The 24,010-nt window shown below is 47.1% G+C and overlaps 1 protein-coding gene across 10 annotated transcripts in view; it reads right to left on the reverse strand.

The window, feature by feature from the left end:
- dpydb (dihydropyrimidine dehydrogenase b) overlaps positions 1-24,010 on the reverse strand; it is a 151,863-nt gene that overhangs the window by 46,027 nt on the left and 81,826 nt on the right. For all 10 annotated transcript variants that reach the window (XM_052477102.1, XM_052477101.1, XM_052477100.1 and 7 more), the window contains exons 12-13: positions 17,439-17,623; positions 16,969-17,184 (exon numbers count right to left, since the gene is read on the reverse strand). In XM_052477102.1, the coding sequence (XP_052333062.1) occupies positions 16,969-17,184; positions 17,439-17,623 (401 nt within the window). The remainder of the gene's footprint in view (positions 1-16,968; positions 17,185-17,438; positions 17,624-24,010) is intronic.

Genomic DNA, 24,010 nt, shown 5'->3' on the forward strand with positions numbered 1-24,010 from the left:
ACATAACAAATTGGCACTAATTTCAGGAAGATGGCCGCCTAGTCTCTGGCCTTGTATCGATTTCCCGCCTCCTTCTGCCTTCTGGACACATGCGGCCATCAGGGACAGAGTGGGAAGATGCTCACTGCTCACGTCTGATGAAGAGCAGGCAGCAGACGGACAGTACAGATGGGAGAGGCTTAGCTATAAATAGGAATGACATCTAGAAGCCGGATGGTTGACTGAAGAACAACACTGAGATCCCACCACCAGAAACGGAAAACCTTAAGGGGTCAAGTTGAATTAAATACGAATAAGGATACGTTATACATTTAAACAACCAGGCGGAGGTGTTAACGGATGGTAATACTGACATAGCGTAAGGTACGTTTTCATTATTGAGTATGAGGGAGTTCTTGCTACCTACGACTGAGAAGTATATGTTAATTCTAGAGTATGAGGGAGTTCTTGATGGGAGTTCTTGAGTTCTTGATGACTATGAGTGCAGAGCTAATTCCACATTATTGTTACCTTCTGAGGGCGGCCTTTGTGACACTTGTAGTTTGCAATAGCTAATTTGAGATTCACATACAGTATTTCATATTATTGGTTAGAGCAAACAATATCTATTATTGTTTCTCAGCCCTGCCATCCTCTGCCTTTCCATATCTCTGCAGTGCATCTCACACTTACCCCTGTTTCTTCTGCCTATCAATGACAGTTTCCTATCTATACCACCTAGCTACCACCCAAAGAGACACAACAACGGGAATGAATCCATTCATCAACCACTGCCTGCTATTCTAGGCGTACCCCTAATTAAGCATCTAGCTTAATTAGACAATTTACTGGGTAATTAGTAGGCAATTAGCTGACATCTCTCTGATCTTTGCAGTACTGACTGCTTTGACAGCTCGGGCTCTGTGATATACGCTCTGGGTCCTCGCCAGCCTATGGCCATTTTCACTTATACTGCAGCTCAGTGGGGCGGAAATGGCACCTTGGTGCTTTGCCTGATTAAATATAATGTAACTGCAGGGGATACACATCTGTTTCATGGCCTGGAACATCCTTCCCAACCCATTTCACCGGCTCCACCCGGAACAGTTTTGACCACTGTTGACAGTCTGACAATGCCATCAAGAAATGCCAATGATCATCCAGCATAATTGTGCTGTAATGACAGGGGAGATGGGTAGACGAGGAAATGTAGAATGAAGCACTAGCACTTTCAAAATGGCCTTTTAGGTACGTTAATGTTTGGAGGAAACGTCTCAATCCTTACTCATGTGATCAAGTAGGTTGATTCTCTGACCTGTCTATGCTGTGTGTGAGAGACGATACCATACTGAACAAAAATATGAATGCAACATGGAACATTTTAAACAATTTTACTGCGTTACAGTTCATACAGTTGAAGTCAGACATTTACATACACCTTAGCCAAATACATTGAAACTCAGTTTTTCCCAAATCCTGACATTTAATCCTTGATAAAATTCCCTGTCTTAGGTCAGTTAGGATCACCACTTTATTTTAAGAATGTAAAATGTCAGAATAATAGTAGAGAGAATAATTTATTTCAGCTTTTATTTCTTTCATCACATTCCCAGTGGGTCAGAAGTTTAAATACACTCAATTGGTATTTGGTAGCATTGCCTTTAAATTGATTAACTTACGTCAAACGTTTTGGGTAGCCTTCCACAAGCTTCCCACAATAAGTTGGGTGAATTTTTGCCCATTCCTCCTGACAGAGCTGGTGTAACTGAGTCAGGTTTGTAGGCCTCTTTGCTCGCACATGCTTTTTCAGTTCTTGCCCACAAATTTAGGTTATATAGGATTGAGGTCAGGGCTTTGTAATGGCCACTCCAATACCTTGACTTTGTTGTCCTAAAGCCATTTTGCCACAACTTTGGAAGTATGCTTGGGGTCATTGTTCATTTGGAAGACCCACTTGCGACCAAGCTTCAATTTCCTGACTGATGTCTTGAGATGTTGTTTCAATATATCCACATAATTTCTCTCCCTCATGATACCATCTATTTTGTGAAGTGCACCAGTCCCTCCTGCAGCAAAGCACCCCCACAACATGATCTTGCCACCCCCGTGCTTCACGGCTGGGATGGTGTTCTTCGGCTTGCAAGCCTCCCTCTTTTTTCTCTAAACATAATGATGGTCATTATGGCCAAACAGTTCTATTTTTTTTCATCAGACCAGAGGACATTTCTCAAAAAAGTATGATCTTTGTCCCCATGTGCAGTTGCAAACCGTAGTCTAGCTTTTTCTGGCGGTTTTGGAGCAGTGGCTTCTTCCTTGCTGTGCTGCCATTCAGGTTATGTCGATATAGGGCTTGTTTTACTGTGGATATAGATAATTTTGTGCCTGTTTTCTCCAGCATTTTTACAAGGTCATATGCTGTTGTTCTGGGATTGATTTGCACTTTATGCACCAAACTGCGTTCATCTCTTTGAGACAGAATGCGTCTCCTTCATGAGTGGCATGACGGCTGTGTGGTCCCATGGTGTTTATACTTGCGTACTATTGTTTGTACAGATGAGCGTGGTACCTTCAGCCGTTTGGAAATTGCTCCCAAGGATGAACCAGACTTGTGGAGGTCTACAATTTGTGGAGGTCTTGGCTGGTTTGTTTTGATTTTCCCAATGGGTCAATGAGGTTGAAGGTAGGTCTTGAAATATATCCACAGGTACACCTCCAATTGACTCAAATTATGTAAGCTTCTCAAGCCATGACATCATTTTCTGGAATTTTCCAAGCTGTTTAAAGGCTCAGTCAACTTAGTGTATGTAAACTTCTGTCCCATTGGAATTGTGATACAGTGAATTATAAATCTGTCTTGTAAACAATTGTTGTAAAAATGCCTTGTAATCATGCACAAAGTGGATATCCTAACCGACTTGCCAAAACTATAGTTTGTTAACAAGAAATGTGAGGGGGGGTTGAAAAACTAGTTTTAATGACAACCTAAGTATATGTAAACTTCCGACTTCAACTGTATTAGTAAATCAGTTAATTAAAATAAATTAATTGGGCCCTAAGCTATGGATTTCACATGACTGGGCAGGGGCACAGCCATGGGTGAGCCTGGGAGGGCATAGGCCCACCCACTTTGGAGCCATGCCCAGCCAATCAGAATAAGTTTTTCCCCACAAAAGCGCTTTTTTAAAGACAGAAATATTCCTAAATTTCATCACCTGTCCCAGTGGCTGGTCTCAGATGATCCTGCAGGTGAATGTTGATGTGCAGGTCCTGGGCGAGAATGGTTACATGTGGTCTGCTGTTGTGAGTCCGATTGGACGTACTGCCAAATTCTCTAAAATCACATTGGAGGTCGGCTTTTGATAGATTTAAAAAAAATTAACATTCAATTCTCTGGCAACAGCTCGGGTGGACATTCCTGCAGTCAGCATGCCAATTGCACGCGCCCTCAAAACTTGAAACATCTGTATCATTTTGTTGTGTGACAAAACTTCACATTTTAGAGTGACCATGCCACACCTGTCAGGATATGCCACACCTGTCAGGTGGATAGATTATCTTGGCAAAGGAGAAATGCTCACCAACAGGGATGTAAACGAATTTGTGCAGAAAATTTGAGAGAAATAAGCTTTTGTGTGCATGGTACATTTCTGGGATCCTTTATTTCAGCACATGAAACATGGGACCAGCACTTGTTGCATTTATATTTTTGTTCAGTATATATCAGCTGGGCTTGACAATCTGGACCCGCTATTTCTGAAACTATCTGCCGCCATTGTCGCAACCCCTATTACCAGCCTGTTCAACCTCTCTTTCATATCGTCTGAGATCCCCAAGGATTGGAAAGCTGCCGCAGTCATCCCCCTCTTCAAAGGGGGAGACACCCGGGACCCAAACTGCTATAGACCTATATCCATCCTGCCCTGCCTATCTAAGGTCTTCGAAAGCCAAGTCAACAAACAGGTCACTGACCATCTCGAATCCCACCGTACCTTCTCCGCTGTGCAATCTGGTTTCCGAGCCGGTCACGGGTGCACCTCAGCCACGCTCAAGGTACTAAACGATATCATAACCGCCATCAATAAAAGACAGTACTGTGCAGCCGTCTTCATCGACCTCGCCAAGACTTTCGACTCTGTCAATCACCATATTCTTATCGGCAGACTCAACAGCCTCGGTTTTTCGGATGACTGCCTTGCCTGGTTCACCAATTACTTTGCAGACAGAGTTCAGTGTGTCAAATCGGAGGGCATGCTGTCCGGTCCTCTGGCAGTCTCTATGGGGGTGCCACAGGGTTCAATTCTCGGGCCGACTCTTTTCTCTGTATATATCAATGATGTTGCTCTTGCTGCGGGCGATTCCCTGATCCACCTCTACGCAGACGACACCATTCTATATACTTTCGGCCCGTCATTGGACACTGTGCTATCAAACCTCCAAACGAGCTTCAATGCCATACAGCACTCCTTCCGTGGCCTCCAACTGCTCTTAAACGCGAGTAAAACCAAATGCATGCTTTTCAACCGATCGCTGCCTGCACCCGCATGCCCGACTAGCATCACCACCCTGGATGGTTCCGACCTTGAATATGTGGACATCTATAAGTACCTAGGTGTCTGGCTAGTACTTCCGGGTTGGAGCGAGCGGTCGCATCGCACACCCGCTCCGCAGGTTGTATAACTTTTTCATTACATTCCATTCTAGTACAACGGTTGATTTGTCTAATCTTAGCAATTTCTTCTTAGCTAGCTACATAGCCGTCCTTGTATCAGAGATAATTGCATAATTATCGTATTTCGTCGCCCTAACGTAGCCTTCACTGCTATTCGCCCAGCAGCTAGCATACGCTAGCAAACGCTAGCAAACGCCCACAGATTAGCATCACTGTAGTGCTATTCACTCAACTGAACGACTTGATTAGTTTAGTGTTAGCTAGCTACATAGCTGTCTTTGTTTCCAAGATAATTGTGTAGTTAGAGTGTGTAGTCTTGGAGTGATTATCTTAATTTACCGAGGTTCGCTAGCCAGCTATTTGTCTCCTTAACGTAGGAGACTCTGCTAGCTAGCCAACAGCTAACAGCCAACAGCTAGCCAACGTCTACTGAATAGTATTCAACAACCCGGTCGCATTCACAGGTAGTATCACATCTTCATTTCATTTCATTACAGTACAACGGTTTGATTTGTTTGATCGTAGCTAGCTACATAGCTAGCTACATAGCCGTCCTTGTATCAAAGATAATTGTGTAGTCTAGAGCGATTTTCTAGGTTAGCTAGCCAGCTATTGTCGTTCTTTTAACGCAACGTAACGTAAACAACACTGCTAGCTAGCCAGCTAGCCCCCGATTAGTAGCACTGTAGAAACTATTACACTCAACGGAACGACTTGATTAGTGTAGTGTCAACAACGCAGCTACTGCCAGCTAGCCTACTTCAGCAGTACTGTATCATTTTAATCATTTTAGTCACTAAGATTCTTGCTACGTAAGCTTAACTTTCTGAACATTCGAGACGTGTAGTCCACTTGTCATTCCAATCTCCTTGCATTAGCGTAGCCTCTTCTGTAGCCTGTCAACTATGTGTCTGTCTATCCCTGTTCTCTCCTCTCTGCACAGACCATACAAACGCTCCACACCGCGTGGCCGCGGCCACCCTAATCTGGTGGTCCCAGCGCGTACGACCCACGTGGAGTTCCAGGTCTCCGGTAGCCTCTGGAACTGCCGATCTGCGGCCAACAAGGCAGAGTTCATCTCAGCCTACGCCTCCCTCCAGTCCCTCGACTTCTTGGCACTGACGGAAACATGGATCACCACAGATAACACTGCTACTCCTACTGCTCTCTCCTCGTCCGCCCACGTGTTCTCACACACCCCGAGAGCTTCTGGTCAGCGGGGTGGTGGCACCGGGATCCTCATCTCTCGCAAGTGGTCTTTCTCTCTTTCTCCCCTTACCATCTGTCTATCGCCTCCTTTGAATTTCATGCTGTCACAGTTACCAGCCCTTTCAAGCTTAACATCCTTATCATTTATCGCCCTCCAGGTTCCCTTGGAGAGTTCATCAATGAGCTTGATGCCTTGATAAGCTCCTTTCCTGAGGACGGCTCACCTCTCACAGTTCTGGGCGACTTTAACCTCCCCACGTCTACCTTTGACTCATTCCTCTCTGCCTCCTTCTTTCCACTCCTCTCCTCTTTTGACCTCACCCTCTCACCTTCCCCCCCTACTCACAAGGCAGGCAATACGCTTGACCTCATCTTTACTAGATGCTGTTCTTCCACTAACCTCATTGCAACTCCCCTCCAAGTCTCCGACCACTACCTTGTATCCTTTTCCCTCTCGCTCTCATCCAACACTTCCCACACTGCCCCTACTCGGATGGTATCGCGCCGTCCCAACCTTCGCTCTCTCTCCCCGCTACTCTCTCCTCTTCCATCCTATCATCTCTTCCCTCTGCTCAAACCTTCTCCAACCTATCTCCTGATTCTGCCTCCTCAACCCTCCTCTCCTCCCTTTCTGCATCCTTTGACTCTCTATGTCCCCTATCCTCCAGGCCGGCTCGGTCCTCCCCTCCCGCTCCGTGGCTCGACGACTCATTGCGAGCTCACAGAACAGGGCTCCGGGCAGCCGAGCGGAAATGGAGGAAAACTCGCCTCCCTGCGGACCTGGCATCCTTTCACTCCCTCCTTTCTACATTTTCCTCCTCTGTCTCTGCTGCTAAAGCCACTTTCTACCATTCTAAATTCCAAGCATCTGCCTCTAACCCTAGGAAGCTCTTTGCCACCTTCTCCTCCCTCCTGAATCCCCCCTCCTCCCTCTCTGCAGATGACTTCGTCAACCATTTTGAAAAGAAGGTCGACGACATCCGATCCTCGTTTGCTAAGTCAAACGACACCGCTGGTTCTGCTCACACTGCCCTACCCTATGCTCTGACCTCTTTCTCCCCTCTCTCTCCAGATGAAATCTCGCGTCTTGTGACGGCCGGCCGCCCAACAACCTGCCCGCTTGACCCTATCCCCTCCTCTCTTCTCCAGACCATTTCCGGAGACCTTCTCCCTTACCTCACCTCGCTCATCAACTCATCCCTGACCGCTGGCTACGTCCCTTCTGTCTTCAAGAGAGCGAGAGTTGCACCCTTCTGAAAAAACCTACACTCGATCCCTCCGACGTCAACAACTACAGACCAGTATCCCTTCTCTCTTTTCTCTCCAAAACTCTTGAGCGTGCCGTCCTTGGCCAGCTCTACCGCTATCTCTCTCAGAATGACCTTCTTGATCCAAATCAGTCAGGTTTCAAGACTAGTCATTCAACTGAGACTGCTCTTCTCTGTATCACGGAGGCGCTCCGCACTGCTAAAGCTAACTCTCTCTCCTCTGCTCTCATCCTTCTAGACCTATCGGCTGCCTTCGATACTGTGAACCATCAGATCCTCCTCTCCACCCTCTCCGAGTTGGGCATCTCCGGCGCGGCCCACGCTTGATTGCGTCCTACCTGACAGGTCGCTCCTACCAGGTGGCGTGGCGAGAATCTGTCTCCTCACCACGCGCTCTCACCACTGGTGTCCCCCAGGGCTCTGTTCTAGGCCCTCTCTTATTCTCGCTATACACCAAGTCACTTGGCTCTGTCATAACCTCACATGGTCTCTCCTATCATTGCTATGCAGATGACACACAATTCATCTTCTCCTTTCCCCCTTCTGATGACCAGGTGGCGAATCGCATCTCTGCATGTCTGGCAGACATATCAGTGTGGATGACGGATCACCACCTCAAGCTGAACCTCAGCAAGACGGAGCTCCTCTTCCTCCCGGGGAAGGACTGCCCGTTCCATGATCTCGCCATCACGGTTGACAACTCCATTGTGTCCTCCTCCCAGAGCGCTAAGAACCTTGGCGTGATCCTGGACAACACCCTGTCGTTCTCAACTAACATCAAGGCGGTGTCCCGTTCCTGTAGGTTCATGCTCTACAACATCCGCAGAGTACGACCCTGCCTCACACAGGAAGCGGCGCAGGTCCTAATCCAGGCACTTGTCATCTCCCGTCTTGATTACTGCAACTCGCTGTTGGCTGGGCTCCCTGCCTGTGCCATTAAACCCCTACAACTCATCCAGAACGCCGCAGCCCGTCTGGTGTTCAACCTTCCCAAGTTCTCTCACGTCACCCCGCTCCTCCGCTCTCTCCACTGGCTTCCAGTTGAAGCTCGCATCCGCTACAAGACCATGGTGCTTGCCTATGGAGCTGTGAGGGGAACGGCACCTCAGTACCTCCAGGCTCTGATCAGGCCCTACACCCAAACAAGGGCACTGCGTTCATCCACCTCTGGCCTGCTCGCCTCCCTACCACTGAGGAAGTACAGTTCCCGCTCAGCCCAGTCAAAACTGTTCGCTGCTCTGGCCCCCAATGGTGGAACAAACTCCCTCACGACGCCAGGACAGCGGAGTCAATCACCACCTTCCGGAGACACCTGAAACCCCACCTCTTCAAGGAATACCTAGGATAGGGTAAGTAATCCTTCTCACCCCCCCCCCCTAAAAGATTTAGATGCACTATTGTAAAGTGGCTGTTCCACTGGATGTCTTAAGGTGTATCCACCAATTTGTAAGTCGCTCTGGATAAGAGCGTCTGCTAAATGACTTAAATGTAAATGTAAATGTAATGCTAGACTGCAAACTCTCCTTCCAGACTCACATCAAACATCTCCAATCAAAAATCAAATCAAGAGTCGGCTTTCTATTTCGCAACAAAGCCTCCTTCACTCACGCTGCCAAGCTTACCCTAGTAAAACTGACTATCCTACCGATCCTCGATTTCGGCGATGTCATCTACAAAATGGCTTCCAACACTCTACTCAGCAAACTGGATGCAGTCTATCACAGTGCCATCTGTTTTGTCACTAAAGCACCTTATACCACCCACCACTGCGACTTGTATGCTCTAGTCGGCTGGCCCTCACTACATATTCGTCGCCAGACCCACTGGCTCCAGGTCATCTACAAGTCCATGCTAGGTAAAGCTCCGCCTTATCTCAGTTCACTGGTCACGATGGCACACCCATCCGTAGCACGCGCTCCAGCAGGTGTATCTCACTGATCATCCCTAAAGCCAACACCTCATTTGGCCGCCTTTCGTTCCAGTACTCTGCTGCCTGTGACTGGAACGAATTGCAAAAATCGCTGAAGTTGGAGACTTTTATCTCCTCACCAACTTCAAACATCAGCTATCCGAGCAGCTAACCGATCGCTGCAGCTGTACATAGTCTATAGGTAAATAGCTCACCCATTTTCACCTACCTCATTCCCATACTGTTTTTATACTGTTTTTATTTATTTACTTTTCTGCTCTTTTGCACACCAATATCTCTACCTGTACATGACCATCTGATCATTTATCACTCCAGTGTTAATCTGCAAAATTGTATTATTCGCCTACCTCCTCATGCCTTTTGCACACATTGTATATAGACTGCCCATTTTTTCTACTGTGTTATTGACTTGCTAATTGTTTACTCCATGTGTAACTCTGTGTTGTCTGTTCACACTGCTATGCTTTATCTTGGCCAGGTCGCAGTTGCAAATGAGAACTTGTTCTCAACTAGCCTACCTGGTTAAATAAAGGTGAAATAAAATAAATAAATAAAAATATGATCATGTGTGCAGTCTGCGGTCAATCCATGTTCTAAAGAAACATATCCACCTTTATTATTGCAATCATTCAGTTCGATTTGATCAATCGCAAGGGGAGAGAACCTTGGATAGGTTTGTGTGTGTCTGGTGAGTGTGGTGTTGCATGAACTCCAGTCAATGACCCGCACATGAAACAAAATCAAACCTAATTCATTATCTCTCTTTTTTAAACCTGTCGATGAAAGCCGCTCATGACTCCAGTTCAGTTTGATTAGTGAGACCTCCTGGATGGGAGCCAAGGTAGCCCTTAAGTTTGTATTATATTTATCTAACCTTTATTTAACTAGGCAAGTCAGTTAAGAACAAATTCTTATTCATAATGACGGCCTACCAAAAGGCAAAAGGCCTCCTGCGGGGCCTGGGGCTGGGATTAAAAATAGAATAGAAATATAGGACAAAACACACGTCACGACAAGAGAGACACCACAACGCTACATAAAGAGAGACTAAGACAACAACATAGCATGGTAGCAGCACAAAACATGGTACAAACATTATTGGGCACAGACAACAGCACAAAGGGAAAGAAGATAGAGACAACAATACACTTTGAATGAAGAGATGGAGATAAAACTGTTAATTTTGACTGTTTTTTTGCAGCTCATTCCAGTCGTTAGCGAACTGAAAAGAGGGGCGACCCAGGGAATGTTCGTGCTTTGGAGACCTTCAACAGAATGTGACTGGCAGAACGGGTGTTGTATGTGGAGGAGGAGGGCTGCAGTAGGTATCTCAGATAGGGGTGAGTGAGGCCAAAGAGGGTTTCATAAATAAGCATCAACCAGTGGGTCTTGCGACGGGTATACAGAGATGACCAGTTTACAGAGGAGTATAGAGTGCAGTGATGTGTCCTATATGGAGCATTGGTGGCAAATCGGATGGCCAAATAGTAAAGAAAATCTGGCTGCTCGCGAGCACCCTTACCTGACGATCTATAAATTACGTCTCCGTAATCTAGCATGGGTAGGATGGTCATCTGAATCAGGGTTAGTTTGGCAGCATGGGTGAAAGAGGAGCAATTACGATAGAGGAAACCAAGTCCAGATTTAACCTTAGCCTGCAGGTTTGATATGTGCTGAGAGAAGGACAGTGTACCGTCTAGCCATACTCCCATGTACTTGTATGAGGTGACTACCTCAAGCTCTAAACCCTCAGAGGCAGTGATCACACTGTTGTGGAGAGGGGCATTCGTCTTACCAAACCACATGACCTTTGTTTTGGAGGTGTTCAGCACAAGGTCAAGGGCAGAGAAAGCTTGTTGGAGACTAAGAAGACTTTGTTGTAGAGCGTTTAACACAAAATTCTGGGAGGGGCCAGCTATAAGTATAAGACTGCATCATCTGCATATAAATGGATGAGAGAGCGTCCTACTGCCTGAGCTATGTTGTTGATGTAAATTAAGAAGAGCGTGGGGCCTAGCATCAAGCCTTGGGGTACTCCCTTGGTGACAGGCAGTGTCTGAAACAGCAGATTTTCTGACTTTATACACTGCACTCGTTAAAGAGAAGTAGTTTGCAAACCAGGCCAAAGACCCCTCAGAGACACCGATACTCATTAGCAGGGCCCACAAGAATGGAATGGTCTACTGTATCAAAAGCTTTGGCCAAGTCACAAAAAATAGCAGCACAACATTGCTTAGAATCAAGGGCAATGGTGACATAATTTAGGACATTTAAGGTTGCAGTGACATCCATAACCTGGGAAACCAGATTGCATACCAGAGAGAATACTATAGACATCAAGAAAGCCAGTTAGTTTATTATTGACAAGTTTTTCCAACACTTTTGATAAACAGGGCAAAATAGAAATTGGCCTATAACAGTTAGGATCAGCTTGATCCCCTTCTTTAAATAAAGGATGCACCGTGGCTGCCTTCCAAGCAATGGGAACCTCTCCAGAAAATAGATACATATTAATAAGGTCAGAGATAGGCGACGATAGGGGCAGAAACCTTAAAGAAGAAAAGGTCTGAACCATCTCACCCAGATGTTTAAGCAGCTCCTTTAGCACCTCGGACTCAGTGACGGCCTGCAGGGAGAAACTTTGTCGTGGGGCGGGGGAAAAATAGGGAGGAGCATAGGGGCTAGTCGCATTAGAAGGGGTGGGAGATGAGGAAATGTTGGACAGGCATGGTGGCATGGCTGAGTCAAATAGGAATCCTGACTTAATGAAGTGGTGATTAAAGAGCTCAGCAATGAGCTCCTCAGTAACAACCACATCATCAACCTTAAGGGACATGTGCAGCTGTGAGAAGGAGGGTTTATTCTCCAGGTCTTTAACCGTTTTCCAGAACTTCTTGGGGTTAGACCCACAGAGAGAGAACTGCTCCTTAAAGTAAGTAACTTTAGCCTTCCGGATAGCCTGAGTGCACTTATTTCTCATTTGGTTGAATGAGAACCAGTCAGCCTGAGTATGCGTGTGCCAAGCCTTTCGCCAAATTTAGGTCTTGGTCAGGTGGTTTAAGCATGTCCCAATTTAGGTCACCTAATAGGACACATTCAGACTTCTTGTAAAGGGGCCAAGAAAGAGCTTAGGGAAGGTAGGGTGCAGGCCGGTGTTGATGGTGGACGATAACACCCAGCAACAGTCAACAAAGAGCTATCTGACAGTTTAATGCTTAAAAACAGCAAATCAAATTGTTTGGGGACAGACTTGGTGGAGACAACCGAGCACTGAAGCTGTTGCTTGGTAAAGATTGCTACTCCACCACCTTTGGAAGATCTGTCTTGCCGAAAAAGGTTATAACCAGAAAGGTTAACATCCGTGTTCAAAACACTCGTTCTTAACCACATCTCAGTAATGACCAACATGTCTGGATTTTAGCTGTGAACCCACATATTCAATTGATACATGTTAGGTAATAAGCAACTAGTGTTAATGTGCAGAAAACCCAGGCTTTTACAAGAGCAGAAATCAGTGAAGAAGATATCGGAGCACAAGTCAGAATTGGTGCTAGCAACAGTAAATGGGCCAGGCTGTACATGCACATTTCTAGATATCATAAGCAGTAATACAATCAGGGCACGGCAGAGGACAGGGAGAGCTCTGCAGTGTTGATTTATGACATTTAAATGACATTTGAAGGGCAACAAGATGATATTGTACAGCAATTTCATCAGGTAACATGAATACAAAGCCAGTGAGAGGTGGTTAGAATACAATGGGAGGCCAAGAGTCCATGTAAGAAATAGAGAGTCAGAGTCCCGAGTGTGGGAACAAACATAGTCTATCCCACGGCTGGGTAAACAAGCAAGCTTACCCAACTCTCCCTCCTTGGGAGACGTAAGTCTCTCACACACACACACACACACACACACACACACACACACACACACACACACACACACACACACACACACACACACACACACACACACACACACACACACACACACACACACACACACACACACACACACACACACACACACACACACACACACACACACACACACACACACACACACACACACACACACACACACACACACACACACACACACACACACACACACACACACACACACACACACACACACACACACACACACACACACACACACACACACACACACACACACACACACACACACACACACACACACACACACACACACACACACACACACACACACACACACACACACACACACACACACACACACACACACACACACACACACACACACACACACACACACACACACACACACACACACACACACACACACACACACACACACACACACACACACACACACACACACACACACACACACACACACACACACACACACACACACACACACACACACACACACACACACACACACACACACACACACACACACACACACACACACACACACACACACACACACACACACACACACACACACACACACACACACACACACACACACACACACACACACACACACACACACACACACACACACACACACACACACACACACACACACACACACACACACACACACACACACACACACACACACACACACACACACACACACACACACACACACACACACACACACACACACACACACACACACACACACACACACACACACACACACACACACACACACACACACACACACACACACACACACACACACACACACACACACACACACACACACACACACACACACACACACACACACACACACACACACACACACACACACACACACACACACACACACACACACACACACACACACACACACACACACACACACACACACACACACACACACACACACACACACACACACACACACACACACACACACACACACACACACCAGTTAGAGAGGCTAATTGAGCCGTAAGGGTTCAAACCTCTTCAGATCCATGTGCTCCAGCTTCACAAGACCCAGTGAATCTACCTGGGATCGTCTCATCACATCAATCGAGGATAGAACTGGTCAGTGTTCAGGACCGCGACCGTGACCCCTTCAACAGCAGCCCAAGCTGCTTGACTGTCATGTCACTCAGTGATGAGATGTGGTTGAGACAGGGTTTACCAACAGGTTTACCAGGACTCTGGTCTGATCCCTATGTCCTTGATTTACATCCCACGGTAGAAGCAATCCTCGCCAGAAGGGAAAAAAACATTTACATATGCAATGTAGTTCATTAATTATAATGAATGGAAGTGCCGCCTGCAAGTTTAAGCGAGTGGGCTTCCGCTGTATCGCGCCATACGGCAATTAGCTATTCCGCACACGCACACCATGTTAGGATATTTCCATATCCACTGTGACAATCAGGCCATGCGCCCTGAATGCTATCGACGCGGAGCGGCTGGGTGTTGCAATCGGGGGGGTGGGGGTTTGCTTGGCGGGTAGGGGGAGAACAGGATATTAAAAAGAAGTCCCTCATGTTTAGGGTATAATGATGGAACAGAGGAGCACTGTTGACACAGTACTTTCTTTATCCTTCTCAGGGAGAGAGACAGGAGAGGCTCAGTGCAATAGTTTGACATACAAAGCACACAATAGAGTGCAATATGATTTCTGTTTACAGAGATATGAGCTGGGGGCGAGCTGCTGCGCTGCTGGTAAGCAGGAGCTATTGGGGAATAGTAAGGCACATGGCACTGACATTGACCAGTATGAAGAGCAAAAGAGCGGTAGCGAGTGAAAAATGTAACACAACGCTACTGTACACATTCCAAATCAAATCCAATTTTTATTTCGAGAGCACATTTCTTACAGGGGCTGTATTTCAAAGTGCTTGACAAATAAAATGAGTCATTGAGAGGGAGGAAGTGAGGTTAAAAATATGGATTTTGGCCAAAGGCTAACTTGCAGAGTCCAAGGTGTTTTAATGTATTTGTCCTGAAAATACATCCACAGGTTCCATGTGAGTAGGGTGTTTTTCAATGCTCAAGGACATGTACAGGTTAGTTAAGTAGTAAAGCCTGCACAGCAGGTTCTGTACAGCAGATGCCTTGGAATGTGGACTCAACTTTAGAACACTTTCAGGGTGAAGGAAAATGCCTGAAAAACATTTGATACTCGTTGAACTATCCCTCTAAGTAGTGTTTAAAGGGATAAACAGACATGATGTTTAGAGGCAGGCTAGTTGCAACTGTAATAATCACTTTGGATAAAAAATTCAAATTTTTTTAAAATACAAATAAATCCAATGTCTATTGAATTACTCTTAGTAGTTGGACCATCATCCAGGAGTGTGCTTCTTGAAAAACTGTCACTCTTAGCACTATAGATTCAAGTCCTTATTTATTATTTTTCAGGCAGAAACCAATTTCTTAATTGAATTTGAAAGCTTGGTGAGACTTCCATCAATTAGTCATAATAGATTTTTTAAAAACCGTTCGGAAAAAGCATGGCACCTTTTGGCCTAACCAAATACTCTAACAAATTCTCAACCGTCTGGTAACAGATTTCCACTCAATTTCACACAAGATAATAATTTCTTCACCACAGTCGGAGAAAAAAAGAAGCTTAATGTGAGGCTGCACCTGATGCACTACCCTAATTGTTGCTATAGCGATGCCTTACACAACTCCGAACAAGCGCTCCTTGTTTGGTCTCTCTTTTTTTCAGCAAATGTCCATTTCTAACTTCACTAATAAAGAGCTGCCAGCGAGAACAGAGCAAACAGATGTTACTGATTAATTTCCCCATCACTAGAATTAGAAAGTAAATTAAAACAAAAGATTTTCTGCTGGAGCTCAATAAGCAACTAATGGCTTTCGCTCTCTCTCTCTCTCTCTTCTTTCTCTTTTTTTCACTCTCCTGTCAAGAGCAAATGTTACATTGCTAACAAGGCAGATGCATCTTGTTCTAATGGGAGCGTGTTGGTTTAGCTGGAGTGTCTACCACCTGACGCGAGCTCATTACCGGGGAGCGTGTTTGCGTGTGAGGAGCGCTTTACTGCATTCCTTTATGAGTTATTAGGGCTTTATTAATGCATACGCCTGTGGATGGAGGCTGCTTTTATGTGCTACCGTTATGACTTATCGGAGCCTTGGCCAAGGTTAGACAGGCTCAAAGACAAGGCACAGAGACACGCAACGGTCTGTTCATAACGCTTAGATGCTCAACACTGCTGTAACACTGTGAAACATTTGCATGCACGCGTATGTCAAAAACGTCAGCGTTGCCAAAAACGTCAGTGTCGCTCCTGGATTTGTCGCTAGAAGTCGCTAGATGACGTTTTGCCGTTGGTGTGATGACGTCACGGCACCAATTTGCCTTGCTGTGGCACAACTGCGGTCCCCCGATGTAGCGTTTTCGCTGCACACCACCTCTCCTTGTGCTTCCATGCCTGCATGTGCTCCCTTGCTGTAACTTCTGTTGCACAGACAGCTTCTCCCACTCGTTTGCTGCAGAATTGCGTGGGGAAAGTTTCTAAATGCTATCAAAACCATAGAAATCATCTGTTCCAAAACTCCCCAAAGGCAACCTGAAAAGTAGCTGGATTTGTCGCTAGTCTCTTTTACCAATAAGAGTCGCTGTAGGGGTCTGAAAACTTGGTAAATATAGTGACAATGTCGCTAAATTGGCAGCACTGCACACAAACACAAACACACACAACACACACACACACACACACACACACACACACACACACACACACACACACACACACACACACACACACACACACACACACACACACACACACACACACACACACACACACACACACACACACACACACACACACACACACACAGAGACAACCATTAACAGCATACTTCTAATATGCATGTGTGCATCTCTCTCTCTCGGTCTCTGTTTGTCTGTACCTTGTCCAGTCCAAAAGTCTTGGTGAGAGCGAAGCCCCAACCCTGTTGGAAAGCCCTGCGGATCATGGCCGTGCTGGTGGTGGGGGGAGCACTGGCCAGGCCAAAGGGGTTCGGGAAGGTGATGCCACACATCTCTACACTGATGTCCACCATGTCGATGGCACAGTTGAACAGAGGCAGAGCGGGGGTGCTGTCCACTGTCTGGCTGTGGAGGGACTGTAGGGAACAGAAGCAGAATTGCAACAGGTTTTAGGAAGGCATAATTGTTGTAGTCATCATCATTATTGTGTGTTCGGTATTCATTAGGCACCAAATAGGGTAAACACAGACAAACAGGGAGGGACTAGCTGGACATGTCCAACAAGAAATGTTTCCATTCTAAAACGTTTTGCTACGGTGTGCAGTAATGAATACGACCCATGTATAATAGCCCATTCAACTCTGCAGCTGGTCATAGTTGTCCCACCCACCTGGAGGTACTTGTGGATGTGCCAGGAAGCCTGCTTTCCGTCATTGACAGACTCCACTGTGGTGTTGGCCAGGCCTGCGATGTCTCCGCCAGCAAACACCCAGGGCTCACTGCTCTGCATGGTCTCAGGGTCTAGGTCTGGAGTGCCCCAGCGGTTCAGCTTGATGGGAGCCATGGCATCCTGGACTGTTTAGAATGAGACACAACAGACATGATTAATATGACATTATTACAATAGACAGAAGTCCCCAAAGTTCAGGGGTCAGCACATAGCAGCGGGAAGATGTTTGAGGGTTGGGGTGCTGCGACGATGGTGGGAGAGGGATGTTTCTCGCTGTGCTGCAGATGGCCGTATCAGTTTGCTAATACAGGAGTAGTAAAGGCCTAGTGCACCACTTTTGTGAAAAACTTTTTAAAATTATTATTATTTTCAGGGGGTGCTGCAGCACCTTGAGCACCCCTAGTTCCTGGGTCAGCAGGTCGTGTTATGTTTGTAAAGGAGCAGAATAATGAATGTGTGTACTGTATAAGACATCACAGGGGGGATATTTGATATACTGTAACTTATTCTTTATTGATACTGTCCCCTTGTTGTCCCTCCTGGTACTGCATATGGACTGACAGTTCAATGATCATTGTAAGTGGAGGGTCCATCACACAAGCACCCCCCCCCCCCTTTACTGTAGGAAGGCTGTTGAGTGTGACATGTCAGAGACTCCTGAGATCTTCTCCTTAAATAACATCACTTCTTCCACGGAACTCCACTCTATCTCTCTGGAGATAACTCCACTGACAGATGCTGATTGCTGAGCTCCATTAGTGAGAAGAATCCATGCTGTCATATGGGCCTCTGCCAGGCAAGACTACACACACACACACACACACACACACACACACACACACACACACACACACACACACACACACACACACACACACACACACACACACACACACACACACACACACACACACACACACACACACACACACACACACACACACACACACACACACACACACGTAGTAAGACAGACAGACAGACAGACAGACAGACAGACAGACAGACAGACAGACAGACAGACAGACAGACAGACAGACAGACAGACAGACAGATTGACTGCCTCCTCTGTGAGCTGGTGATTCATACTGTACATCTACTAGCTAGGTAAGTACAGTGCCTTGCGAAAGTATTCGGCCCCCTTGAACTTTGCGACCTTTTGCCACATTTCAGGCTTCAAACATAAAGATATAAAACTGTATTTTTTTGTGAAGAATCAACAACAAGTGGAACACAATCATGAAGTGGAACGACATTTATTGGATATTTCAAACTTTTTTAACAAATCAAAAAATGAAAAATTGGGTGTGCAAAATTATTCAGCCCCCTTAAGTTAATACTTTGTAGCGCCACCTTTTGCTGCGATTACAGCTGTAAGTCGCTTGGGGTATGTCTCTATCAGTTTTGCACATCGAGAGACTGACATTTTTTCCCATTCCTCCTTGCAAAACAGCTCGAGCTCTGTGAGGTTGGATGGAGAGCATTTGTGAACAGCAGTTTTCAGTTCTTTCCACAGATTCTCGATTGGATTCAGGTCTGGACTTTGACTTGGCCATTCTAACACCTGGATATGTTTATTTTTGAACCATTCCATTGTAGATTTTGCTTTATGTTTTGGATCATTGTCTTGTTGGAAGACAAATCTCCATCCCAGTCTCAGGTCTTTTGCAGACATCAGGTTTTCTTGCAGAATGGTCCTGTATTTGGCTCCATCCATCTTCCCATCAATTTTAACCATCTTCCCTGTCCCTGCTGAAGAAAAGCAGGCCCAAACCATGATGCTGCCACCACCATGTTTGACAGTGGGGATGTGGGTTCAGGGTGATGAGCTGTGTTGCTTTTACGGCAAACATAACGTTTTGCATTGTTGCCAAAAAGTTCAATTTTGGTTTCATCTGACCAGAGCACCTTCTTCCACATGTTTGGTGTGTCTCCCAGGTGGCTTGTGGCAAACTTTAAACAACACTTTTTATGGATATCTTTAAGAAATGTCTTTCTTCTTGCCACTCTTCCATAAAGGCCAGATTTGTGCAATATATGACTGATTGTTGTCCTATGGGCAGAGTCTCCCACCTCAGCTGTAGATCTCTGCAGTTCATCCAGAGTGATCATGGGCCTCTTGGCTGCATCTCTGATCAGTCTTCTCCTTGTTTGAGCTGAAAGTTTAGAGGGACGGCCAGGTCTTGGTAGATTTGCAGTGGTCTGATACTCCTTCCATTTCTATATTATCGCTTTCACAGTGCTCCTTGGGATGTTTAAAGCTTGGGAAATCTTTTTTGTATCCAAATCCTGTGACAATACAGAGGCGGATGCAAGATGCAAGCAACGATGGTTTAATGACTACAGTTACAACAGCAACAGGACAGACAGACTGTACTCAGACAGAATCCGACCCAGGGACTAGGGCGCATCTTCCAATGATAGCGTGCTGAGAAATCCAGGGGAGTGTGTCCGGATGGGTAGGAAGGAGCACAGCAGATAATCCACACAAGGGCGGCGAGAGAAGAGCACAGACACACGACACAACCTCAGGGAAGTAACAACGATCTGACAACAAGAAACACTGGTTACAGAACATATAAAGGGAAGATAAGTGGTTCCAGCTGGAGCAGACAATCAGGCCGAGATTGGGAACCACGCCCACACAAACACGGGAGAGAGAGAGAGAGAAAGAGAGGCAGTGGATTCATGAACCGTGACAATACCCCCCTAGGAACGCTCTTGGCGTTCCCAGGCGAATTTACCTGTCGATTGAAATCATCGATAAGGGAGTGATCCAGAATGTCCCTAGCAGGTACCCAACTTCTCTCCTCCGGGCCGTAACCCTCCCAGTCCACCAGGTACTGTAATCCGCGTCCCCTCCTTCTAGAGTCCAAAATACAATTGACAGAAAAGGTGGGTTCCCCATCAACAAGTCGTGGCGGCGGGGAACCGGGACCGGCGGGTTAATGCGTGCCTGAAACACAGGTTTTATTTTAGACACATGAAAGGTAGGATGAATTCTCCTATACGCCGGAGGAAGCTTGAGCCGGACCGCCACCGGACTAATGATCCTGGTGACTCTGAACGGGCCGATAAATTTGGGGGCAAGTTTGTTCGAAACGGATCGGAGTGGAATGTTCTTAGTAGAAAGCCACACTCTTTGGCCAACGACGTATACCGGAGGCTTCGACCGGTGGCGATCGGCCTTAGCCTTGGTGCGCGCCCCACCCGGAGAAGAGTCTCACGGGCTCTGCTCCATGCGTGACGGCACCTCTGGATGAAAGCGTGAGCGGAAGGAACAGTGACCTCGGACTCCGTACTGGGAAAGATAGGTGGCTGGTAACCTAAACTACACTCAAACGGAGAGAGACCCGTAGCTGCCACTTACGATTGTGAGCGTACTCAACCATAGAGAGTTGTTGACTCCAGGAAGAGGGATTCTTAGAAACCAAACATCGCAACACTCTCTCCAAATCTTGGTTGGCCCTCTCCGTTTGACCGTTGCTCTGGGGATGAAACCCTGAAGACAGGCTGACACTCGCTCCCAGTAACCTACAAAACTCTTGCCAAAACTTGGACACAAATTGGGGCCCCTGTCAGAAACTACGCCCATCGGCAGGCCATGTAAGCGAAAGCGTGATCCACGACAGCTACCGCTGTCTCCTTGGCAGATGGTAATTTAGGCAAGGGAATAAAATGAGCCGCCTCGAGAACCGGTCCACCACGGTCAACACCACCGCCTTGCCCTGGGAGGGCGGGAGGCCGGTAACAAAATCTAGCGCGATGTGGGACCAGGGTCTCGAAGGGACCGACAGCGGTTGGAGTAACCCATCTGGGGGTCGATTAGAAGTCTTCCCAGTGGCACAAACCGAGCAAGCCAAGACAAAACTGTGAATGTCACGAGCCATCAGTGGCCACCAAAAGCGTTGCTTAACCAAAAAGCTAGTGCGGCTGACTCCTGATGACACGCTACGTTGGAGCAATGGCCCCACCGAATAACATCGGACCGACACCCTCCGGCACAAACAACCGATTAGGCGGGCAACCGGGCGGAGGCGTTACCCCTTCTAAGGCCGTTTTGACCCTCGATTCAACCTCCCATGTGAGTGTGGATACCACTAGGGTCCCGGGTAGGATGTACTCGGGAGTGGATGGGCGTTCGGAATGGTCAAAAATGCGAGAAAGGGAATCGGGTTTGACATTCTTGGAATCGAGAGAGAGAAGTCAAAACGTCCGAAAAAGAGTGCCCACCGCGCCTGTCTGGAGTTGAGTCGCTTAGCGGTTCTGATATATTCCAAATTTTTGTGATCGGTCCAAACTATAAAAGGTACCCCGAACCCTCTAACCAATGGCGCCACTCCTCCAGTGCTAACTTCACTGCCAACAACTCTCTGTTGCCAATGTCGTAGTTGCATTCCGCAGGTGATAACCGATGGGAAAGGAACGCACAAGGGTGCATCTTGTCGTCAGAAGAGGAACGTTGGGAAAGTACCGCACCTACCCCCCCACCTCTGAAGCGTCCACCTCTACTACGAACTGACGCGAGGGATCGGGAGCTATGAGGATGGGAGCCGAAACAAAGCGGCTCTTGAGTTTGGCGAATGCAGCCTCGGCTGTATCGGACCACCTGAACGGCACTCTGGGGAGGTTAAGGCGGTAAGAGGAGCGACTATCTGACTAAAATTGCGAACGAAACGCCGGTAGAAATTGGCGAATCCCAGAAACCTCTGTAGGGCCTTACGGGAATCTGGGCTTGGCCAATCCACCACAGCCTTAACCTTGTCAGGATCCATAATACCTTCAGTCGAGACGATGTAACCTAGGAATGGAACGGATTGTGCATGAAAATGCATTTCTCCGTCTTGACAAAAAGTCCATTCTCCAACAACCTCTGAAGCACTCGTCTGACGTGCTGAACGTGTTCCTGGAGAGAAGAAGAAAAATCAGTATGTCATCCAGGTAAACATATATGAACTGATCAATCATATCTCTCAGCACGTCATTGACGAGTGCCTGGAAAACCGCTGGGGAGTTGGATAGCCCAAAAGGCATGACCAAATATTCGAAGTGCCCTCTGGGGGTGTTAAACGCGGTCTTCCATTCGTCCCCCTTATGCGAACCAAATGATATGCATTACGTAAATCCAACTTAGTGAACACGGATGCTCCCTGTAACCTTTCAAAGGCTGAGGACATCAACGGTAAGGGATAGGTATTCTTCACTGTGATGTTATTCAACCCACGGTAATCAACGCAGGACGCAGAGATCCGTCCTTCTTTCCCACAAAGAAGAACCTCGCCCCGCTGGAGAAGAGGAAGGACGAATGAATCCAGATGCCAGAGAATCAGAGATGTATCTCTCCATAGCCTCCCTCTCAGGAACAGAGAGTGAATATAACTTGCCTTTAGGCGGAGACTCACCTGGCAATAATTCTATTGCACAGTCATAGGGACGATGCGGAGGAAGAGAAGCAGCACGGGACTTACTGAACACCTCCTTCAGGTCGAGGTATTCAACGGGCACGTTAGACAAATCCACTGCCTCCTCTAGAAACACAGAATCAGACACAGACGAACAGGCAGACACTAAACAGGACTCAAGACACTTGTTACTCCACATGGATATAGAGTTAAGACCCCAGTCAACTCTGGGGTTGTTAGGTGAGCCAAGGGTGGCCGAGAACTAATGGTGCAAGGGGTGAGTCCATGAGTAGAAATGATAGTGTCTCAGTGTGATTGCCAGAAGTGATGAGTGTGATAGGTTCAGTGGTGTGAGAAATGTTGGGGAGTTCTTGACCATTGAGAGCGTTGACGGATATCTTGTGCGTGAGTGAGGTGATAGGAATCTGGAGTTTGTGAGCGAGCTTGAAGTCCATGAAATTACCCTCTGCTCCTGAGTCCAGTAAGGCTTGGGTGTCGTGCGTGTGGGTGGCCCATCTTAGTCTTACCGGGAGGAGAGTAGATGATGAGGTCTTCTCTGTGGTGACACCACCCGATAGTAGCCTCATGTTTACTACCGGGCCTGATCTTTTACCGGGCAGGAGTGGATAAAGTGGCCCGCTCTACCACAGTAGAGACAGAGTCCTTGGGATCTCCGCTCTCCCCTCTTCCCGGGAGAGGCGAGCTCTCCCAGCTGCATGGGTTCGTGAGCGGAGGCTGAACTGGCCGTGTTCCCGCCGCTGGCATGCCCGCCTCCGTGTCGTTATATGGTCTGTTAGGGCATGCTCGGCGGCCAATACGACTCAGACGAGCGCCGACCCAAGGCTAGTTCCACTAGTCCATTTAAACTCCTGGGTAGGTCCAGAACATAAATCTCCTTGGATCCGGTCCTCCAGCCCATGCAGGAACATGTCCCACTGCGCCTCCTCGTTCCACTGACACTCTGCGGCCAGAGTGCGGAATTGATGGAGTATTCCGATACTGAACGGTCTCCTTGGCGAAGGTCAGCGAGTAGTCTGGCCGCCTCCCTACCCGCCACGGCCCGATCAAGACCCTTCTCATCTCCTCGGAGAGTGTCTGGAAAGAGGTGCA

Source organism: Oncorhynchus keta, chromosome 23, assembly GCF_023373465.1.
Source record: "Oncorhynchus keta strain PuntledgeMale-10-30-2019 chromosome 23, Oket_V2, whole genome shotgun sequence".
Taxonomy (NCBI): Eukaryota; Metazoa; Chordata; class Actinopteri; order Salmoniformes; family Salmonidae; genus Oncorhynchus; species Oncorhynchus keta.